General features: G+C 50.4%; 1 protein-coding gene across 14 annotated transcripts in view; it reads left to right on the forward strand.

The window, feature by feature from the left end:
- EBF3 (EBF transcription factor 3) overlaps positions 1-17500 on the forward strand; it is a 117103-nt gene that overhangs the window by 64943 nt on the left and 34660 nt on the right. For 9 of the 14 annotated variants that reach the window (XM_033131168.1, XM_033131171.1, XM_033131172.1 and 6 more), the window contains exons 7-8: positions 11898-11979; positions 15468-15612. In XM_033131168.1, coding sequence (XP_032987059.1) covers positions 11898-11979; positions 15468-15612 — 227 coding nt within the window. The remainder of the gene's footprint in view (positions 1-11897; positions 11980-15467; positions 15613-17500) is intronic. The other 5 variants (XM_033131174.1, XM_033131177.1, XM_033131180.1 and 2 more) reach the window with 1 other exon arrangement.

Raw genomic sequence — 17500 nt, forward strand, 5'->3', positions numbered from 1 at the left:
ATCTGTCCTCCGACTTTGGATGCCCTGCAGGCCTCGGGGACCCTGGGACAGTGGCAGTGGCTTCTGTGGGTCTCTGTGCGGTTGGAACACGGTGGGGTCGGTGCACACACACAGCCCGTGTCGAGACCCCGCGGGCCATGGTGCAGGAGCGCTTGTACTGCACAGCCGGGGGACGCTCGTTTCGTTAAAGGTTCTGTTGTATATTAATTTTAAGTTGCAGCGTCTGTAGTACAAGATGATGCCACCAGCATTTTGATTAAGGGTTTTGTACATGGAAACATTTTCATTATGTGAGTTCCCAGAGACCTCCGATTGCTTGGCTGCCTGACCCGCAGCTGTGTGTGCACACGTGTGAGGTGGGCCCGGGCAGGAAGGTGTGTGCCCTGTGCCGTGGTTTCTGGTACAGGAGCAGTTAATGAGGCTTTTGACTCTCGGGGAAGTCAAGACTTCGTAACCAAAAAGAGAAAAAGCACTTCACATGGATTTTCCTCATTTTGTCTTTGATTTCAGGAGTGTGGCAAGAGCACGTGGAGTCACTGAGTGACGGCAGAGTAAACCAGAGTGGCAGGGGCTGGCCTCTGCTCTCACTGAGTGGCTACCGTTGGCATTTTTCGCACATGTGACGTAACCATGGGAAAAGAAGTTAAGGAATACGGCCTACTTTTATTATTATTGTTGTTGTTATTATTTTTTTAAGAAACAGGATATTCTTTTTTAAGATACAGTTAATTCATCCTGGTTGCTTTCCTTAGTTCCTTTAACATCTGCCCAGGGTGAGGACGTGTGGTCATTAGAAAGTGGATGAAAGACTCGCCCAAAGTCTTCTGTTATTACATGAGTGAAGGAAAACGTTTGTAAAACCCGCTGGGATGTGTTGCTGGCCATTTGGCTGCCGGGGGCCTGCAGAGGTCATGGGTGGTGGCTGGGAGTGTGTGGACAGAGCCCCTGGCAAGGAGGTCTGCTGGCAGAGAAGCCAGAGAGTGAGGCGGGATGACCCAGCTCAGAGGAAGGGTCTGCGCCAAGTTTGTTTGCAGGCAGGCGCTGAGCCCTGATGGCAGGAGGGCATCTGCAGGCTCCCCAGTGAAGCCCCCGTGACAAGCCCTCTAGTGGAGACTCGTGGCACTGCGCTCTTCTCTGCCACGGGCACCAGTCCTGTCCCTCTAGATCCCAGGCGCAGGGTGGGTCCTGCCCATCAGGAGGGCAGTGAAGTCGGGGGGAGCAGGGGAGCAGGAGGCATTCGAGGGCTTCCTTGTGGGCTCCAAGCACGATGACGGGAACACGCCGGGCTGCCCAGGGCCCAGGACTTGACGAGAAGCAGAGGTGGCACGCCTTGTGCTTTGCAGAGAGCAGACAGGGGCTTTCTGAAGACCCTAAGCTGGCCTCGTCAGGATGGATGCTGGATCTGTCAGCTTATCCCCTTGGAAAGTTTCAGTTGAGCAGAGCGCGTGGAGGGGCGCTGTCTGCAGCGGGACATGGGGCACGTCCACCCACTTTCTCTACTGTCACTGCCCTGCCCACACCGTGCCATCTGTAGAGCCCTGTGTACTCTCTGCTTGCACTGGGGTTTTGATCGTTCTCTACCTTTCTTTTTTTTTGTAATTGCAGAATCATAAAATATTTTAATTTCAAGGTTAGCAATTTTCTCTTGCATACTTAATTTATAATTAGCTGGTTTATAAACCTGTTCTGCGAATATAATTTTGCTGTTGCCAAATGTTCTTCATGAATAATTAAGGGCAAATCCCTATTTATCAAATTATTAATATCCCTAATAGCCTTGTTTTCATAAACAACACACTGGAGTTGGATTTAAGGAGCATGTCTCCGAGGGATCCGGTGCAGGTTCCCACCGCGGCCAGGGCCCACTCTGGGTGTCTGCACAGAGGGACGCTTGTGCTGTGTTGATGTCACGGCCCCCGGCCTTCTTTCCTCCACAAAAGCCCAGGTATCAGTAGCTGGACAAACACAATGGCCATTCACCAAAGGGCCTGGCCGCCTCGGCCTCGCGAACAATGTTGTTATTTGTTCTAGCAATTCACCGGGAGCATTTTTGGAGGAAATGTAACCGATGAAACCATCCTTTCAGCCTTTAAAGATCTCTTTGGCATAATCCTACCCCCATTAGCAGCGTCCGCTGTTCGAAGTGAGGAAAGCAACTCTTTCGTGGGAGTTTGGCCAGAGGGACCTAAGAAGCCACGGTCCCGGCTCTCAGGTCAGTGGACCCACCGGGCCATGCAAGGAAGATTTGGGTCCAGAGATGGAGGAAGAGCTTCGATTCAGAAGGAGAGTGACAAAAATCACGCTGGTCCCACAGCCCCTCCTTGCTTCAGCTCCCCCAGTTTTCCTGGAGGACAACAGAACTGGTTGGTCTTTGTGCTGGTCCCAGAATTCGGATCATCTCACCCACAGCAGGGGGGCAGCTCACACCTATCAGTAGTTGGGACGATGGAAACAGGAAGCAGAGCCACGGTGCTGATTCCCCGACTCCCCGACTCATCTCACAGCAAACTTGTGGGGTGCATCGGCCAAGAGTGTCTGAGGGCGAGGTCCCCGTGCTTGCTGCCGGGTGCTTTAGGGACTGAGCATCTTATCAGCAGTGTGGGGGCGGCAGCCCGGCCGGCCAGGTGAACCCATTTGTGTGTGCTTGTTACCAGTTGCCGGGCTTGCAGTCATCACCCTGCAAGGAGACAAGGGCCGCGCGTCTCTCTCCTTGGGGCTGGCATGTGCGAGCCCACTCACCATGTGTGTGCGACTCCATGTGTGTGATTCATTCCAGAGCAGTTTTAGTCCTCATAAAATATTCATTTTGGTTGTGCAGGGCCCTGTAATTGCCATCTCTCACCCTGAATTATTTATACCTTGCGCAGACTGACAAAGCTTTGCCATGCGGCCCTAGATGAATCAGAAACACGGATCTTTGCTGCCAACAGCATTATAGTTTCACAAAATATGGCACCAGCGTCATTCTGGGCTGCCTCATCTCTAAATCCAGCTTTTCTTGATTTGACATTTTCTTTACTTTTCCATTGTCTTAGCCAGGCAGAAAGGTTGCCTCTTAACTCTGAGCAGCAACCTTTCTTGCTTGTGTAGCTGCTGTGCTTCACAGGACTAATGTGTCTTTATTGCCCTCACTTTTTTATGCTCAGTAACAAGACAGTGCTTGGGCTCACTTTAGAGCCATATATTATACATTAGCGATAAAATGATGCAAATAGTCCTGAATACTCTTCAAACAGATAGAGGAGATCAGCCTGGATCTAGCTGCTTGTCACAAAAACAGAAAATAAAAGGTGACGTGGGAAGTTGGGCCGAGACGCCCGCCCCCCAGGTGTGGGCTGTGTGCAGGTCTGGGGCGGGGGTCCCAGGTGGGGCTGGTGACTGGTCTGGGCTTCTCTGTGGGCAGAGGAAGCGCTCAGGGCCCCGCGGCTCTGCACCCTAAATGCAGCCATTCACCACGCAGCCTCTCCCCGCCCGGGCTTCCCCGGACATCTCTGCAGCCAGGTGCCGGCTGCCATTTCCCTGGGTTTCTGCATGCGTGTGCGCTCTGTGTCTCATGCTGTCCACGCTGCGGGAGGTGGGCACTGAGAGTGAAGGACACGGGAGGTGCGGCCGAATATTTAGAAAAACCGCACTCATGTGACTCAGGCACTGGGAGGACCGAGCCCAGCTCCTCTGCAAACCTTTCAAAACTATAGCAGGGAAAGAAGCCCGATTGGCTCTGAAGGTTGGGAGCATGCGTTTCTGAGCGGAGACAATGACAACCTGCAACGATTCCAGGGAGAAAATTCCCTTGTGCCAGGGCTCTGGAAAAGCGACTCCGAGGAGTGTTCACGTGTGGAACTGCATGGTGCGGGGAGCCCAGCCAGGTTTGCCGGATTTGAACACCTTGGTCCTTCCCTGAGCCTCAGAGAGGGATTAATTTATGGCCCTTGGTTCATCAACAAAGGGAGGCGAGCAGAGCAGGCTCCGTGCCGTTTCACGTAATGGATGACCTGGACACGCATTTCTCTTGTATTTGTTGACACGCAGGAGTAATGAAGTTAAAGCTTTGCACACATGTGCCCCCTCATTAAGCTGCATTACCTGCATTAAAACTAATAATTGCCACTCAGAGCTGTGCTCCCATTAATCATTTATAATGTTTTAATAAGTTTTTAATCAGGACCTAAAAGGGTAGCGAGGCTGGCACCGGCAGGACCGACACTGGAGTCCTGTGTGCGAGCTCTGGCTTGGTTTAAAATGGGATTTTTTTATTTTATTTTATTAATAATTCAACCCACAAAGAAGATAGTTCTTAATTAAGCAGGCTGGTGTGGATGGGGAGACACAGAGCATCTGAGCCGGGAAACATGAGCAATGTCTTTCCCACTTGGACGTGGGGCGGGGAAAGGAAAAACAAACCACAAAAAACGAACGTCCCGCTTGTTTTGAGAACGATCCCCGTAGCCAGCAGGAATCCCAGTGGCCAGGAGAGCGGCCCCGTTATCTTTAGGTCCCTGAAACCGCGCACACGTGTAGTGGGAGAGGCTGGAAACCTGCCGCCGGGACGAGCACAGGCGCTTAATCGCCGCGCTGCGAGCCCCTGTGAGCGTCTCCCTTGGAGCTGGCAACAAGTCACGGGTGCATCTGATGGGAGCCAAGTGATGCTGGCATTTTTCTTAAGTAAGGAGCTTCGTGATCAGAGCTGGCAAATAGAGCAGTGTCCAGAGGGAGTGAGGAAGCTGTTTTAATGAGCCCGCAGCGAAAGACAAAATACAGACTGATTGACAGCGCGAATGATCTGCTGGGGAAATAATGTCAGGGCTGCATCGCCCATTAGAAATAGAGAAATAGGTAAAGGGGGGAGAAGAAAGATAGGCACTTGAAACAGGAGCCCTGGTGTAAATATAGTGCACTTCACATTTCTTTTGTGTTGTGCAGTTGACTTCTTTTAAACAGATAACCTTATCAAAACTATCACGGAGTATCAGGAGCAGTTACAGAAAATACTAACTAGAATCCTGACAGCGAGCGGGCAGGGGAGCTGACAGAGCGGGGAGCTCTGGGATGCGTTTGCTTTTCGAGTGTCTACCTGGGTTTTACTTATCTGAGCGCATTAAAACCACCCGGAAAAGTTTAATGCAAGTCATACAAATTTCTCCAGAAGGAGGGCTCCGCAGGACCTGTTCTGGAAGTGGATGTGGAGGCGGCCAGCAAAGCTATTAAACCCCATCAGATCTCTTTGGCATCATTTTAATGAGAATCATTGCAAAAGTACAAGATCATGGTATCTATACGTGCCTCTTGACAGCCACTGCTGAAATTGTGATGAAAAGAAAAACCATTATAGCAGAAATTTAGCGATAAGGCCCTTTGGAGGGACGGTGGGGCCGAGTGTGGCTCCAGACTGTGAGGGGTTAATTTTCTAAACCTAATAATGTTCGATAGTGAGGTATTTGTCAGGAGATAAAGAAGTGATAGAATCTGGGAAGTGGGTCCCTGGGCGATTGTAGTACAAATATTGTTAATGCAGTGTGGTTACTCCAGCGAAGGGAAGTAAAATAGCTGTCGTCCACTGGAGACAGCCTGTGCTGCCGTGGGCCACAACCCCAGACAAAGGCCAGCAGGCGCTGAACTGCGAGTCAAGCCGCGGATGTTTTCAAATCCTCATACATCTGCATTTCCGTACAGGGCGTCACGTGTGCCTGGGGACGGCGTCCACGGAGCATGGGGACCCACTGTGGGGAGCCAGGCAGCCCAGACCTCTCTGCCGGGGAGGAGGGCCCCTCACAAAGGACATGTGGGCACAGCTGTAAAATTCAATACTGTCACCCCCCGGCCCCTTTCGTGATGACGTCATGCAGGCACCACCACAAGTATATGAGACCCATAACTTGAAATGTACAAGAATTTAATAAGTCTGGTGTTAAAGCAATTTGTCATGGCATATTTGAAGAATAAATCAGAGTAATGGACTAGATTTTTCCTCCCGTCTGGCATGAAAGAACGTGAGCCCCGTAATAGCTAATGGCAGGAGCGAGAGGGAAAGAGAGGCCTGACATTCAGACCCTCGCATTTTGGAAATCCGATACGTATTGACCTGTGTACTATCTGGGTGCACAGATCTGATGTCAGCAGAATGTAGTCTTGTATGGGAACTGCTCATTACAGGTTTTGTGAAGGAAGCACATTGTGTGTGAGCGCCAGGACCCGATCGCCTCGCACTGCTCAGGAATCAATACCGCAGGACGGATGGCCGCACGACGCAGCACAGCTGCGGCCCCTGCTTTCAGGGACTTCCCAGTAATTAGCAGGGACTTCGAGGAAGCACTTTGCCGCTCACTTTCTTATCAGTCAGAGAAAAGTCTCTTAAAGGCTGTATCTTTTAATTTGACTCTTTTAACTATTTCCTTCCAAGAGTGCAGTCACCCAGTCAGGGCTGCAGCCACCGACACCCCAGAGGGCCGGTCCTTCCTGGGGTGCCTCCCCGTCCCCTCCGCACCCTGGTCTCCTTGGGGGTGGGGACTCTTGTGTTGTGATGGAATTACAGTGAGATGGACACAACTCGAAATTAGCTATTTCAAAGGGAACATTCGGTGCCATGTAGTACATTTGTTCCCAAGGTTGTGCTGCCGCCACCACCATCTAGCTCCAAACGTCTTCGTCGCCCCCAAAGGAAGCCTGGAGCCCATGAGGCTGTCGCTCCCCACTCCCCCTGCCTCCAGCCTCTGGGGGCACCCACGGGTGGGCGGTCACTTTTACAACTGCGTTTTCTGGTTGGTTTTCTAGAAGTGCTCACTTTTTCTTGTCAAGGTTATTACATATTAAAATAGTCTGCTTTGCTTTCTGGATTCAGTAGCTAAAAATGTGGGGGCTCGATCTGGAATGAGGTGTCTGCAGACCTCAGGGACCTGCAGAAGCTGTCAGCGCCATCGCATGCCAGTGCCTGGGGGTTTTTGATTGACGACACCGAGGCCCATCCATCACCACAGTGGTTGCTGCTTATGAAGAGCTGTGCCTTAAAACGGAGAAGGGCCGCCCCCTCCCCATGAAAGATACCAACGTTGTTCATTCTTGAGTCAGATTTCCCGTATTTCCCCACACTGAGGGCAGAAGAGAAGGTCCTGTCTGCCAGGCCTGGTGGGCGGGGTCCGTGGGGAGCCAGGGCCCTTTCTCTGAGTGACACTTAACCTGTGCTGACGTGGCCGAGGGATCCCGCTCGTGTCTTTCCCCGGCCATTCTCGCTGTCACTCACGTTTTCAAGCACTGGCAAGACCAAGCAAGCCTGCAACAGTCTAAAAAGTAACAATTAAAAATCAAAAAACGATCCCCACGTACAGGGTTCCAGAGAGGCTGAGAACACGTGCTTTCAGACACGTGCTAGCCACGTGCAAAAGGCAGGCCGCTCAAACGGCCCCAAAGTCCCCTCTTCTCCTCTGTCACCAGGGTGCCCACACCAAGCCCACTGCGTTTCTGAAGAGATAGTCCATTTCTCCTTTGACCAGAGGGAAAGAAATCATTAACACGTGGCGAGTGGCTTCAGTTCAGTGAAAAACAGTAGTGGCAGGGCAGGTGGTGGGGACGAGGGGCATTCACTTCTAACACTCGCCAGCAACGTCATGTGGGTAAGTTGCGGCTTTTGACAAAAGTGGGCAAGTTCTTTGCTGCCGCAGACAGGAGGGAGAGAGGAATGGTGTCAGAGGGAATGCGTCTTCTCAGCTTTTCTCTGACACACCAAATCCATTCCTTACGTAATTGATAACGGCCTTGGCCAATTATTTCACACATTACAATACACAGAGGCCCCTTTCCGGGTTTTGCTGTAATTAGCTATGCTAATATCCCCTTCATTGGTCCTAATATTGCTCAACACCTTTTGCCATCCCGGAACCCACTGGAGCCCCGTGGCCTGTCAGGGCCGCTGATTATTGAGAAGGATCGCTCTAATCAGACATAATTGCAGCTAATTTTTCTCTCCTGCTCTGTGTTGCCAGCGCCTAATGCCACGGACTCCTTGATATTCCATTAAATTACAATTAAACAGCCTCCTTTGTTTCTGATTGTCCTGAACAACGCCACAAAGTTCTACAGCCGCTTACAGGAGAGCTGTTTGGTCCTAATTGCCTGCTCGCTCACAAAGGGCCAATTTACACAATACCCATGTAGAATTTAAACAGTTCATAACGTAATGGATATTACACAGGAGCCTAACACTACAATTAAAGTGATTTTCATCAGATAGAGAAGCTCTGGTTAATCAGCTTCATAAAAGTGAATATGAACGAGCTGATTCATAGCTTAACCACACAGAAAGGGAGCCGACGTTGGTATCGGTTGCTGTGGTGGGGGCACACCCACAGCGCGTGACACCGAGAGTGGGCGCCACGTAACACGGGCGAGCCCGTCGTTTGTTTTGGGCCTTTTTCGGGCGTCTTGGTTCCTCCGCTTATCCTGTCTGTTAGCGGGCAGTTGTTCCAGAGGATTCTGATGGAGGTGCCACCAGGACCACCCTTTTATCTTTCTGCAGCAGGTATAGCCCTGCTCAGAGCAGTGGAGTAACTATTCCTGCGGAAAGGAGGGCGGGTCTGGAGATTTCTCGTGCAAACTCAAGGTATCAGTTGCTGGACCCGGCTGTCCAGTCCCTGCCCTCCCCAGTCAGGGGGTGGGGTAACCCTGCTGGAACCAGCTCTTCTCTCTGAACGCCCTGAAAGAGGAAACCTGACCTCCAACGTAGTGCGATCACACTTTTCCTCCTTGTAATCACCAGCCAGGATCGCCCAGGATTCTGCACGTCCTTTCTGAGCAGAACATTACGGGGAGTTTGGACTGGAGTACAGTGTGCCCTGAGCGACTGCCTGCCCCTCCTGCCTGGGAGAAACAAGTAAATAAAGGCCATATTTCAAGCTTGATTTACTCCGGTACCTACTGTGAAAGATGACGACTCTTTAGGGAAATAAAGATAGGGTCAGGGAATCAGTGTACATAATGGTCATTTTGATGATAGGCCAACAGCTGCAACGGGAAAGGCACTGTACACAATTAAGCGTCATGTACTAATGACAGGTTGGAATTTTTATCGCCTCTGTGCATCGAGCAGCACATCCATGTGCAGCGGTAATAACGAGTTTATTGGTGTTAAAGCAAAGATTTTCTGACAGAGGAAAGATTTTTGCTTTCATAACAAGAGTATTAAATCCTTTGTGTACCAGCCTCTGGAAGTGAGATATGTAAAGTGGTTGTCAGATAGTTCTTAGGAAAAAGCCAATTAAAGGGTAATTGAGTAAAGGATGAGAATTACCATTTGACTGCACATGTCCGGCCTTCCATCTCCTCACCGTCCCCAAACACCGTCACAAGGCAGGTCACCGAGCATTTGCTGGCTGGAAGCGCACATGTGCTCCACACATGACCACGTGCGGCGTCCGCACATGACCGCGTGCGGCGTCCACAGTCCCGCACTGGCCAGACCGCGCCGTTCACCCTATCAGGGCTTCCTTGAATCCCTGAGTGAAATGTAACCCAAACGAGGGTAAACAGTAAGCGCAAGGCTCCTGTTTCTCCAGCTGAAGCTTCCTCTGTCTTCCCTGCGAATTTGTCTCACTTGGTTTGTGTGCTTGGGACCTGAGTGCTTCACAGGGGTCCTGCCCTCCGGGGCCACACACTACACACCTTTCCCAAGTCCTTATAGTGCTTGTGAGACACTGGGGTAGGAGCACATCCATAATTAGTGTGTGTGTGTGCACATGTGTGCGTGCATGTGTGTGTATATGTGCATGTGTGCAGTGTGCATGTGTGCAAATGTGTGCACACGTGCATGCATGAGTGTGTGTACTTGTGTGCATTTGCGTGAGAGTGTATACACGTGCATATGTGTATGCATATATAGATGCATGTGCATCTGTGCATGTACAAGTGTGTGTGTGCGTGCATGCATGTGTGCACACGTGAGTGTGCATGCGTGTGTGTATGCATGTGTGTGCATGGGCCTGCCCCAGAGCCGCCCCCTGAAAACACAAGGATGTTTACAGGCCCCGTCCCCAACTCTGGCACCTGATGATGGGTAAGATCCCGCTCGCTCTCCTGGAGACACGCATGGCAGTAGCCGGTTAGACTGCCCCCAAACCTGCCCTGCTCTCTCGGAGGTGGAAGGGGGAACTGGCTCCCAAGACCTGGAGGAATTTAGGGAGACCCCCTCTGGAGGGAGAGATCTTTCGTGTCACGAAAGGAGCACTCGGGGACAGCCCCATGCAGACGAGCAGCTTCTCGGGCGGCGCCTGCTCAGATTAGCCGGGTGGTAATGTGTGGCATAATTGCACCGTGTGGCTGTCCCTGAAGTGAAAACCTAATTGCCTGACAGGACGATAACTTTGTGCGCCCTCACCTTGTTAGGCCCTTTCGGACGCAGCTCAGGGCAGAGTGGCCGCAGGTGCACCTCATTTACCTCTCCGCAGAGCACGCGGGTTTAATTGCACAGCGGTTGTTAGGAAAAATTGGTGGGTGGAATATCAAGTGACTTACTGTATGCTGATGGCAGATGGCGTTAAGAGCCGCTGCGAGCTAAGTGTCTAGGTGAGGTGAGTTAACACGAGATGTAAATTGCGGCCTAAAACAGTGCGGTGCTGCCGTCTGGGGGGACGGTTAACGCAGCGGCCCATTCTCTTCGCGGTCCGTCGGCGCTCCTTCGGCCCTGGCGATGCCGTCCAGGATGTGCTGGATTGAGGCTTTTTAGTTTCGGGTGTGATTGTTGTCAACAAGGAACCTTGAACGGGAGGGGGAGTTCAAGGCAATCGTGTGGAACTTCCTAAAAAGTTAACGATCGTCAAGCAGGACAGATGGTATTTGGAAAGGAAATAGAGAAGACCTGTGGGTGCAGCCTTGCTGGACAGGGTGCTCAGATGCCTGCAGGGAGCACATGTGTTGGCGTAAGAGACGCCACCGTCCTCGGCCCACGGTGGGTGAGGCACAGGGGGTGCAAGGACAGAAGCCTTGCACCTAACATCCACAGTTGGTGTTACAGCCAGGCTCCCAGTGTCCGTATTCTAAACCAGAGTGTCCACACTTGTCACTGAGCGTGCAGGAGTGGGGAGAACAATACGATGATGTTTTTGTCACAGCATCTCCACACTCTGTGAGGACCCCTGAATGTCCACGCCTCAAAATGCAAGGGCAAGGCTTGGCGGGAAGTGACCACGCTCGTGTCTGGCCAGGGTAGGCCTGCTTCTCTCCTGTCTGGCCGAGTGACGGTTGCATTGCCATGTCAAGGATCGTTGATTCTCTCCTGAAAAACACATGTAGCCCTTTCACAGAAGTCACTGTGGCCCCTAAAACAACACCTCCAAGTCCTTTCTTAAGAGTTGTACCTTTCAAAATCCATCTTTAAAAGTGTGTTTAGGTAGCAACGTCCTCTGGGGTTAGAGCTGCCAGGTCGTGTATAGCAGGTCCAGGTAAACTTGAATTTCAGATAAACAGTGAATAATTTTTCAGGATAGGTATGTCTCATAGCATAATTATCCTAAAAAAATTATTTATCCGAAATTCAAGTTTAACTAGGCATCCTGTGTTTTCATTTGCTACAGCTGGCACACCCCCTCTGGGGTGGATGTTTTCTCAGTGATTAACGGTCAGTCGTGCAAAGATCTAGGCCAGAAATGGCCACTCCATGTCACAGTTCTTATTATAAAACTTGGAAACCCATAATGTCCAGACAAGCGTAAGTGATTCTCCTCACACATGGAGGTGTTCTGCACTGGCCATGAGAACCAGGGTGCCAGCTCCCTGCGTTTTCTGCCGTATGGCCCCCTACAGGGCAGCGAGCAGGCAGTTGTGGGGGAGTCTCCACCACTCCCCATGCAAACGCGTCTTTCAAGTGTCTGTTGTCTGACAACCCTAACAAATATCCATTTTTTGTATTTTTGTAGATTCTTTCTAAAGTTTTTCCTCAAGTGCAATCAGAACTGTTTGAAGAATGCAGGCAACCCTCGAGATATGCGGAGATTCCAGGTACATGCTTCTCAAAGATGCAGGGACCGGGGTCCTGACTTCTCAGATGAAATTTGACTTCTCTGATGTTGCAGGATGTTCAGAAAACGATCTTTAGTTCTCAAGGGCTTGGGAGCAAACTGGAATTAGTTCGCTGGAGAACATCCTTAAATCAAATGCTTTAAAAAGGAGCTGGCATCCTCCGTACCTCAGGTGCAGTGAGTCCAGCCATGGCCCAGGAGGAAGTGATTTCACAGCCCTGAAAACACGGCCTGAGGTTTTGCCCCGACCCCAAGGTGTGCTCTCACCGTGGGCTCCCTGCATATCTGGAAATCAGAGGACTCAGAGCTGTAGGTGTCGTAGGGTTCCCGCTTACAGTCTGCCGTGATAAGTCTCACGGGGTGTTTCAAATGACTGTTTGAGAGTTTTCTCTGATAGAGTCCTCTGAACATTAGTCTCTAATTCAGCCTGTTTCCTCTGTGATACGTGGCTGTCCATGCGCGGCTGACTGGGGTTTGGAGCCCAGGCTAGAGACCTTCTTTTATGGATCAGTTGGTCGATTAATTTTTCCTGGGGGAGAGCCATAATGTAACCTGTGGGGTACAGTCAAGACCCCTTTGAAGGGAGCTGCACCTGTTGGCTGCAGGCAGGCCCTGCACGTTCCAGGGCATTTTCCAGCTCAGCTCCCCTGCCCTGGGCTGTCACGTGTTCCTACCCTTAATCCCACACCCCATTCCCAGACTGTTCCTGGACCTGAGTGGACTCGTTCGCCTCAGAGGATTTCATCTCGAGGAAAGAGGTGGAGAGTTGCTTGGGTCCTGGATAAATTATGAGCGAGTTCATATTTTCCTTGCCTTTGTTTGTGAATGATTAGGAGGTTATTTCAGGGTGAAGGGTACTCTGCACACATGATGGATTGATTATTTTACTGGTTTTACTTGTAAAAATTTTCCAGGCTAGGTCACAAATCTGCTGCTGGTCCCTACCAAGCAGAGAAGAACTTGGCAGCTAATGGAAATGATTGCTGGATTGGATGAGCTGACCATCCAATTGCTCAAGGTGTTTTTAGAAATTTAACGTATGTTTCAGCCTTTTAGTGAAACACGTGACATTTGCCTGTACAGCCACCCAGCCAATCAGAGAAGGGTCTCTGGGCTTGCCTGAGTGCCGCCTGTAGCCGAGGACGCTGTCCCTCGCAGACAGTGGGGCCTGCTTCGTGCTTTCCTAAAGCATGAGGCTTCCCAGGTGCTTGTGCGCCCTTCTAAGCAGAGTGAAGGTCACACCATCCTCACCTATGGCCCAACGCAGTGCCAGTCACAAGTGGAGCCTGCAGCTCCTAGAAAGACTTCCTCCAGTCAGTCTCTTTAGCTAATCTCCCCGCCTCTCGGAAGGTTTAACTGGACTTAACAGGAGGTCAGGGCTTACACAATATTTCCAACCGGTTTGACAATCTCAGCACCTTTCTGTAGGTGCACTGCAGGGCTGGCCCAGGCCGAGAGACAAAACACAGCTTGTCTGTTTTCTCTTTGCTGAACTGCACTCTTTTCCCTTGGTGACTGACCTATATATAGACGACAGAGCAAAGACAGTGTCCTTTATTTTATTTTTACCTTTCTTGTTTCTTTAGCATATCATGGTCTAGGGACTTTAAAAGGGTCAAGTCTGTGTCTCAGTGTTAGTTACGTGTCTTTGCATCACATCACGCTCACGTGATATGTTGGTGCAGTTCCTTCACCCTCCGGGCAGGGCCCAGTACCCAGGCCAGGACGAGGGGGCCCAGGTCAGCAGGACCAAGGCTGCCAAGGCACTGGTGGCACCCAAGTGGAGTCAGAGCCTGTTCCCACCCGGGCACTGTAGATGGCCACCCAGTGGGCAGCACTGAAGGACAGGATGCTGAGATGTCTGAAGCTGGACCTGGGGACCTGATGGTACTGACAGTGTTTTGAGACTCAGGGGCCTGATTTGGAGACTCCAGCAGTCTTGGCGGTGCCCACAGGGGAGAGAATCTTCAAGGAAACTGCCCCGAGGAGCCACTCTGGGGATGCTGGGGTAGTGCCCCTGCTTTACAGCCTTCTACTGGGGCCTGAGAGGTTTTTCTTTCAATGAAAGACCAATTATTAACACATGCATTCATATGTACGTGTGTAGCTTTGGCCCTTTTTTAAAACCATTAAAAATACGATTGATTTATTTTTAATTTATTTTTTTTACTAATAGACTTGTTTTGAGAGCACTTTTAGGTTTAAGGAACATTTCACAGAAAGTACCGAGACCCCCCGGCACCCCTCCCTCACAGTTTCCCAATTAGTAATATCTTGAATTGCGTGGTGCATTTGCTACGTCAGATGAACCAATATTGATACGTTGCTACTACTAACTCAGGTCCACTGTAGCTTTGGCCTTTCCTAGTCCTTTTACGCCTGGAAGGCGGCCGCGGATGTGAACCCACAGGTTCCCTGCTCAACTCAAGCCACATGTGTCTCTGTGGTGCTGGCCCTCCCGGCTCCCACACGTGGCAGAGAGCCAGGCTCCCTGAGCCCCAAGCCCAGGTCGTGCCCCATGAGCGCTACTACGAGACCCAGACTGAACCTGGGCCCGTCTTTGCAGCTACTCTTATAGTGGTAACAAACCACACAGACCCACCTCTGTGAGAGAAAAACTGCAAGGCCGGGTGGTGATTTCCAGGTTCCCGAGTCCGTGGGTGGGTGCCACTCTGGGATGCTTGTCACAAGTCACCTGGGAAGGTGTCTGGTGTCAGCAAGTCTGTCCCCCATGCATGACTTGCTTTTCTGCTTCTACCAGGAAGCAGCTGAGAGTAAGAGGGCCATTTCTACCATCTCGGTCTGCCCACCCTCCGAGCCTGCCCCAAGACGGGACCTCTCGCTCCAGCAGAGAGGACAGTCCCTGGGCAGACCAAGGTTGTTGCCGTCCTTGCAACTAACTTGAGAAAGGGATTGAAAGCACTTCCACTGTTCATCATATTCATCTCGGCCTTTTCAGATGCAGAAAAGTTCATTACCAGACATTGGATGTAATTGTAAAATTGACCCCAGGATCAGAACATGGGTAGTAGGAAGGCTTCTGATTTATGAAGCCTTTTTTGGCAACGGAATCCTCACAATTCTTCGAGGCAGGACAGTCTCAAGTGGACTCATTTTAATTAGATAAACTATCTAATCAATATGTACCAACAGATCAATCAAAACAGCAGCTTTAAAATGAGTGGCCAGAGGGGTGTTTCAGAAGCTCATGGCTAGAAGACTATTTCTCTGAATTGAATTCACTTGTTAGCATAATAGGAGATTAAACTGTAATTAGGGGAGCGGTTTTGAAGAGAAGCAATCTTGAGTCAAGACCGAACCAAACCAAAGCACCCACCCCCATTAGCCAGGAAAGTTGTGAACAGGTGTCCGTCCGTCAGGCAGTGGAGCCGGGCCGGGAAAGAGCAGTGTTTCAGATGGCTTTGGTTACCTGCCGGCCTCGGTTTCACGTCCGCTTCGTCTCCGCAGGTTGTTGTGTCGACCACCGTCAACGTGGACGGCCACGTGCTGGCCGTGTCCGACAACATGTTTGTGCACAACAACTCCAAACACGGGCGCCGGGCGCGCCGTCTAGACCCGTCAGAAGGTACGGCCCCTTCTTATCTGGAAAATGGTAGGCACATGTTACATGTCTTTTTTATTTGCGATGCTTCTTTTTCTTTGCACCATCCTTTATGTTGATTCATGTCCAGTTACTCTCCCCAGACCCCCCTCGCCAGTTAGACCTCCCGTGCCCGGCGGGCCTGGGTGACCCCCAGAGTGACCTGGGACAGAGTCCTCTCCGGTCTCTCCCTGTAGGGGGGCCCAGCTCTCCCCTCACCTCACCCCGGCCACAGCCTTCACTGTATTGGTTTGTTTGTTTCTAAGCTTTCTTTTGCTTAGAGCTTTTCTTGAAATTTTGATTTATTTGGTCTCATTTTGGCTGGTCCTCAGCCCCCACCCAGAAGTCCATTCCCAGGTACTTGGTGCACCTTTCAGTAGGTGGTTACATCCTGGTCCCATCAGCTCAGAATGGACTCAAGGACCATTTCCTGCCCCTGGAGGGATGGAGAGAGGGATGGAGGGAAGAAGGGAGGGAGGGGGTGAGGGAGGTCACGGTGGGCGCAGGGTGGAGGGTGAGAAAGGATGGCAGGCTTTGTACCAAATGCTTCCAAGTGATGGACTTCTTGTTTTGCTCATTAAAAGAGTTTTGGTAAGAGCGATCGGCAGAGAAAAGTGTTCTTGGACTTGGAATTCAGAAACACACAGACAGAGAGGCCTTTACCAAGCCCCTCACTCACGCCCTGCTGCCAGCTTATGTGCAGGTCCCCATAATACATCACTTCCCTTGAAAAGAAGATCCTTTTCCTCTGGAAAACATTTCATAATAATCATGAGAGTCTGACCAATAGGAATTGTTGGGAAAGTAACGTGAGGTGTTTTTTTTTTCTAAAAGTGACTTGTAAACCAAGCAGCTTAAATCCACTAGAGCAAGGAGCCCGTTAAACGAAGCGATTTTAAGACACAGCCTCTATTCTGAGGTCTCGAATTCAGGAGCCACACTCACAGCAGAGAGACGTGTACGCAGGAAAATGAAAGAAGCATCTGCACGTTATCAGAATGAAATACCATTCAGGCATAAAAACTGGAAGACAATTTATGAATCTGCTGTACTCCACAAAAATAAACTAATTTGTTTTTCTACATTAATGACTAAGGTATAAGAGAACGCAAATATAATAATTAAAGGTCGCCTTGGGCACGGGAGTCATTAGAATCTGTGACGTACTGTTTATCTCCTTCCCATGCACTGGAGGTGGGTGTGTGTTTTCCTTGGCAACCATCACTAATGAGGTTCACAATTAAGAAGGTTGAGTCCCCATCCTCCGTCCCTGCTTCCCCAGGGAGCTAGAGCTCGCAAGGCGATAGGTTCAAGGAGGCCCCCCAGCCCTCTGGTGTTAGGTTGTAGTCTGGGTCCGAAATCAGCTTCCTCTAATGAGCTATTATGATCTGAGCACAGTACAGTATTTATTTTTGTAAGTAGCACGAAAAAGCATTTGACTTTAAGCGGAAAATACAGCATTTAGAAAAGTAAAGGCCACTGGTGGGTACCTTGGAGATAAAACCCAACTAATCCAAAGCTATTTGCAGAAGCAATCTTGATCAAGATTTTTTTTTTTTAAATGTTTGTTTCTCAATTTTTTAAAATCGACATTTGAACCAAGTCACTTTCTTGCAAGAGATTGAATGCCTTGTTCCACCCCAGAAAGTGACTTGTCATTTTAAAACATAAAGAGGTGACTCCGAGAACCAGCATAGAGGTCTTCAAGAAAAGGGCATTTGTCATAAATAGTAAGGGTTCTTTTGTGTGTGTGTGATGACCACAGGGTTCTCAAGTGCCCGACAGAACATGACTGGGTTCTCTCTAGGATGAAGCGATGTGCACCCCAGGCGTCCGTCACTTCCTGAGAGCTCACCCTTAGGAAGTTCATTGGAAGGTCCAGCCATCTCCTTCCCAAAGC

Source organism: Rhinolophus ferrumequinum, chromosome 16, assembly GCF_004115265.2.
Source record: "Rhinolophus ferrumequinum isolate MPI-CBG mRhiFer1 chromosome 16, mRhiFer1_v1.p, whole genome shotgun sequence".
NCBI lineage: Eukaryota > Metazoa > Chordata > Mammalia > Chiroptera > Rhinolophidae > Rhinolophus > Rhinolophus ferrumequinum.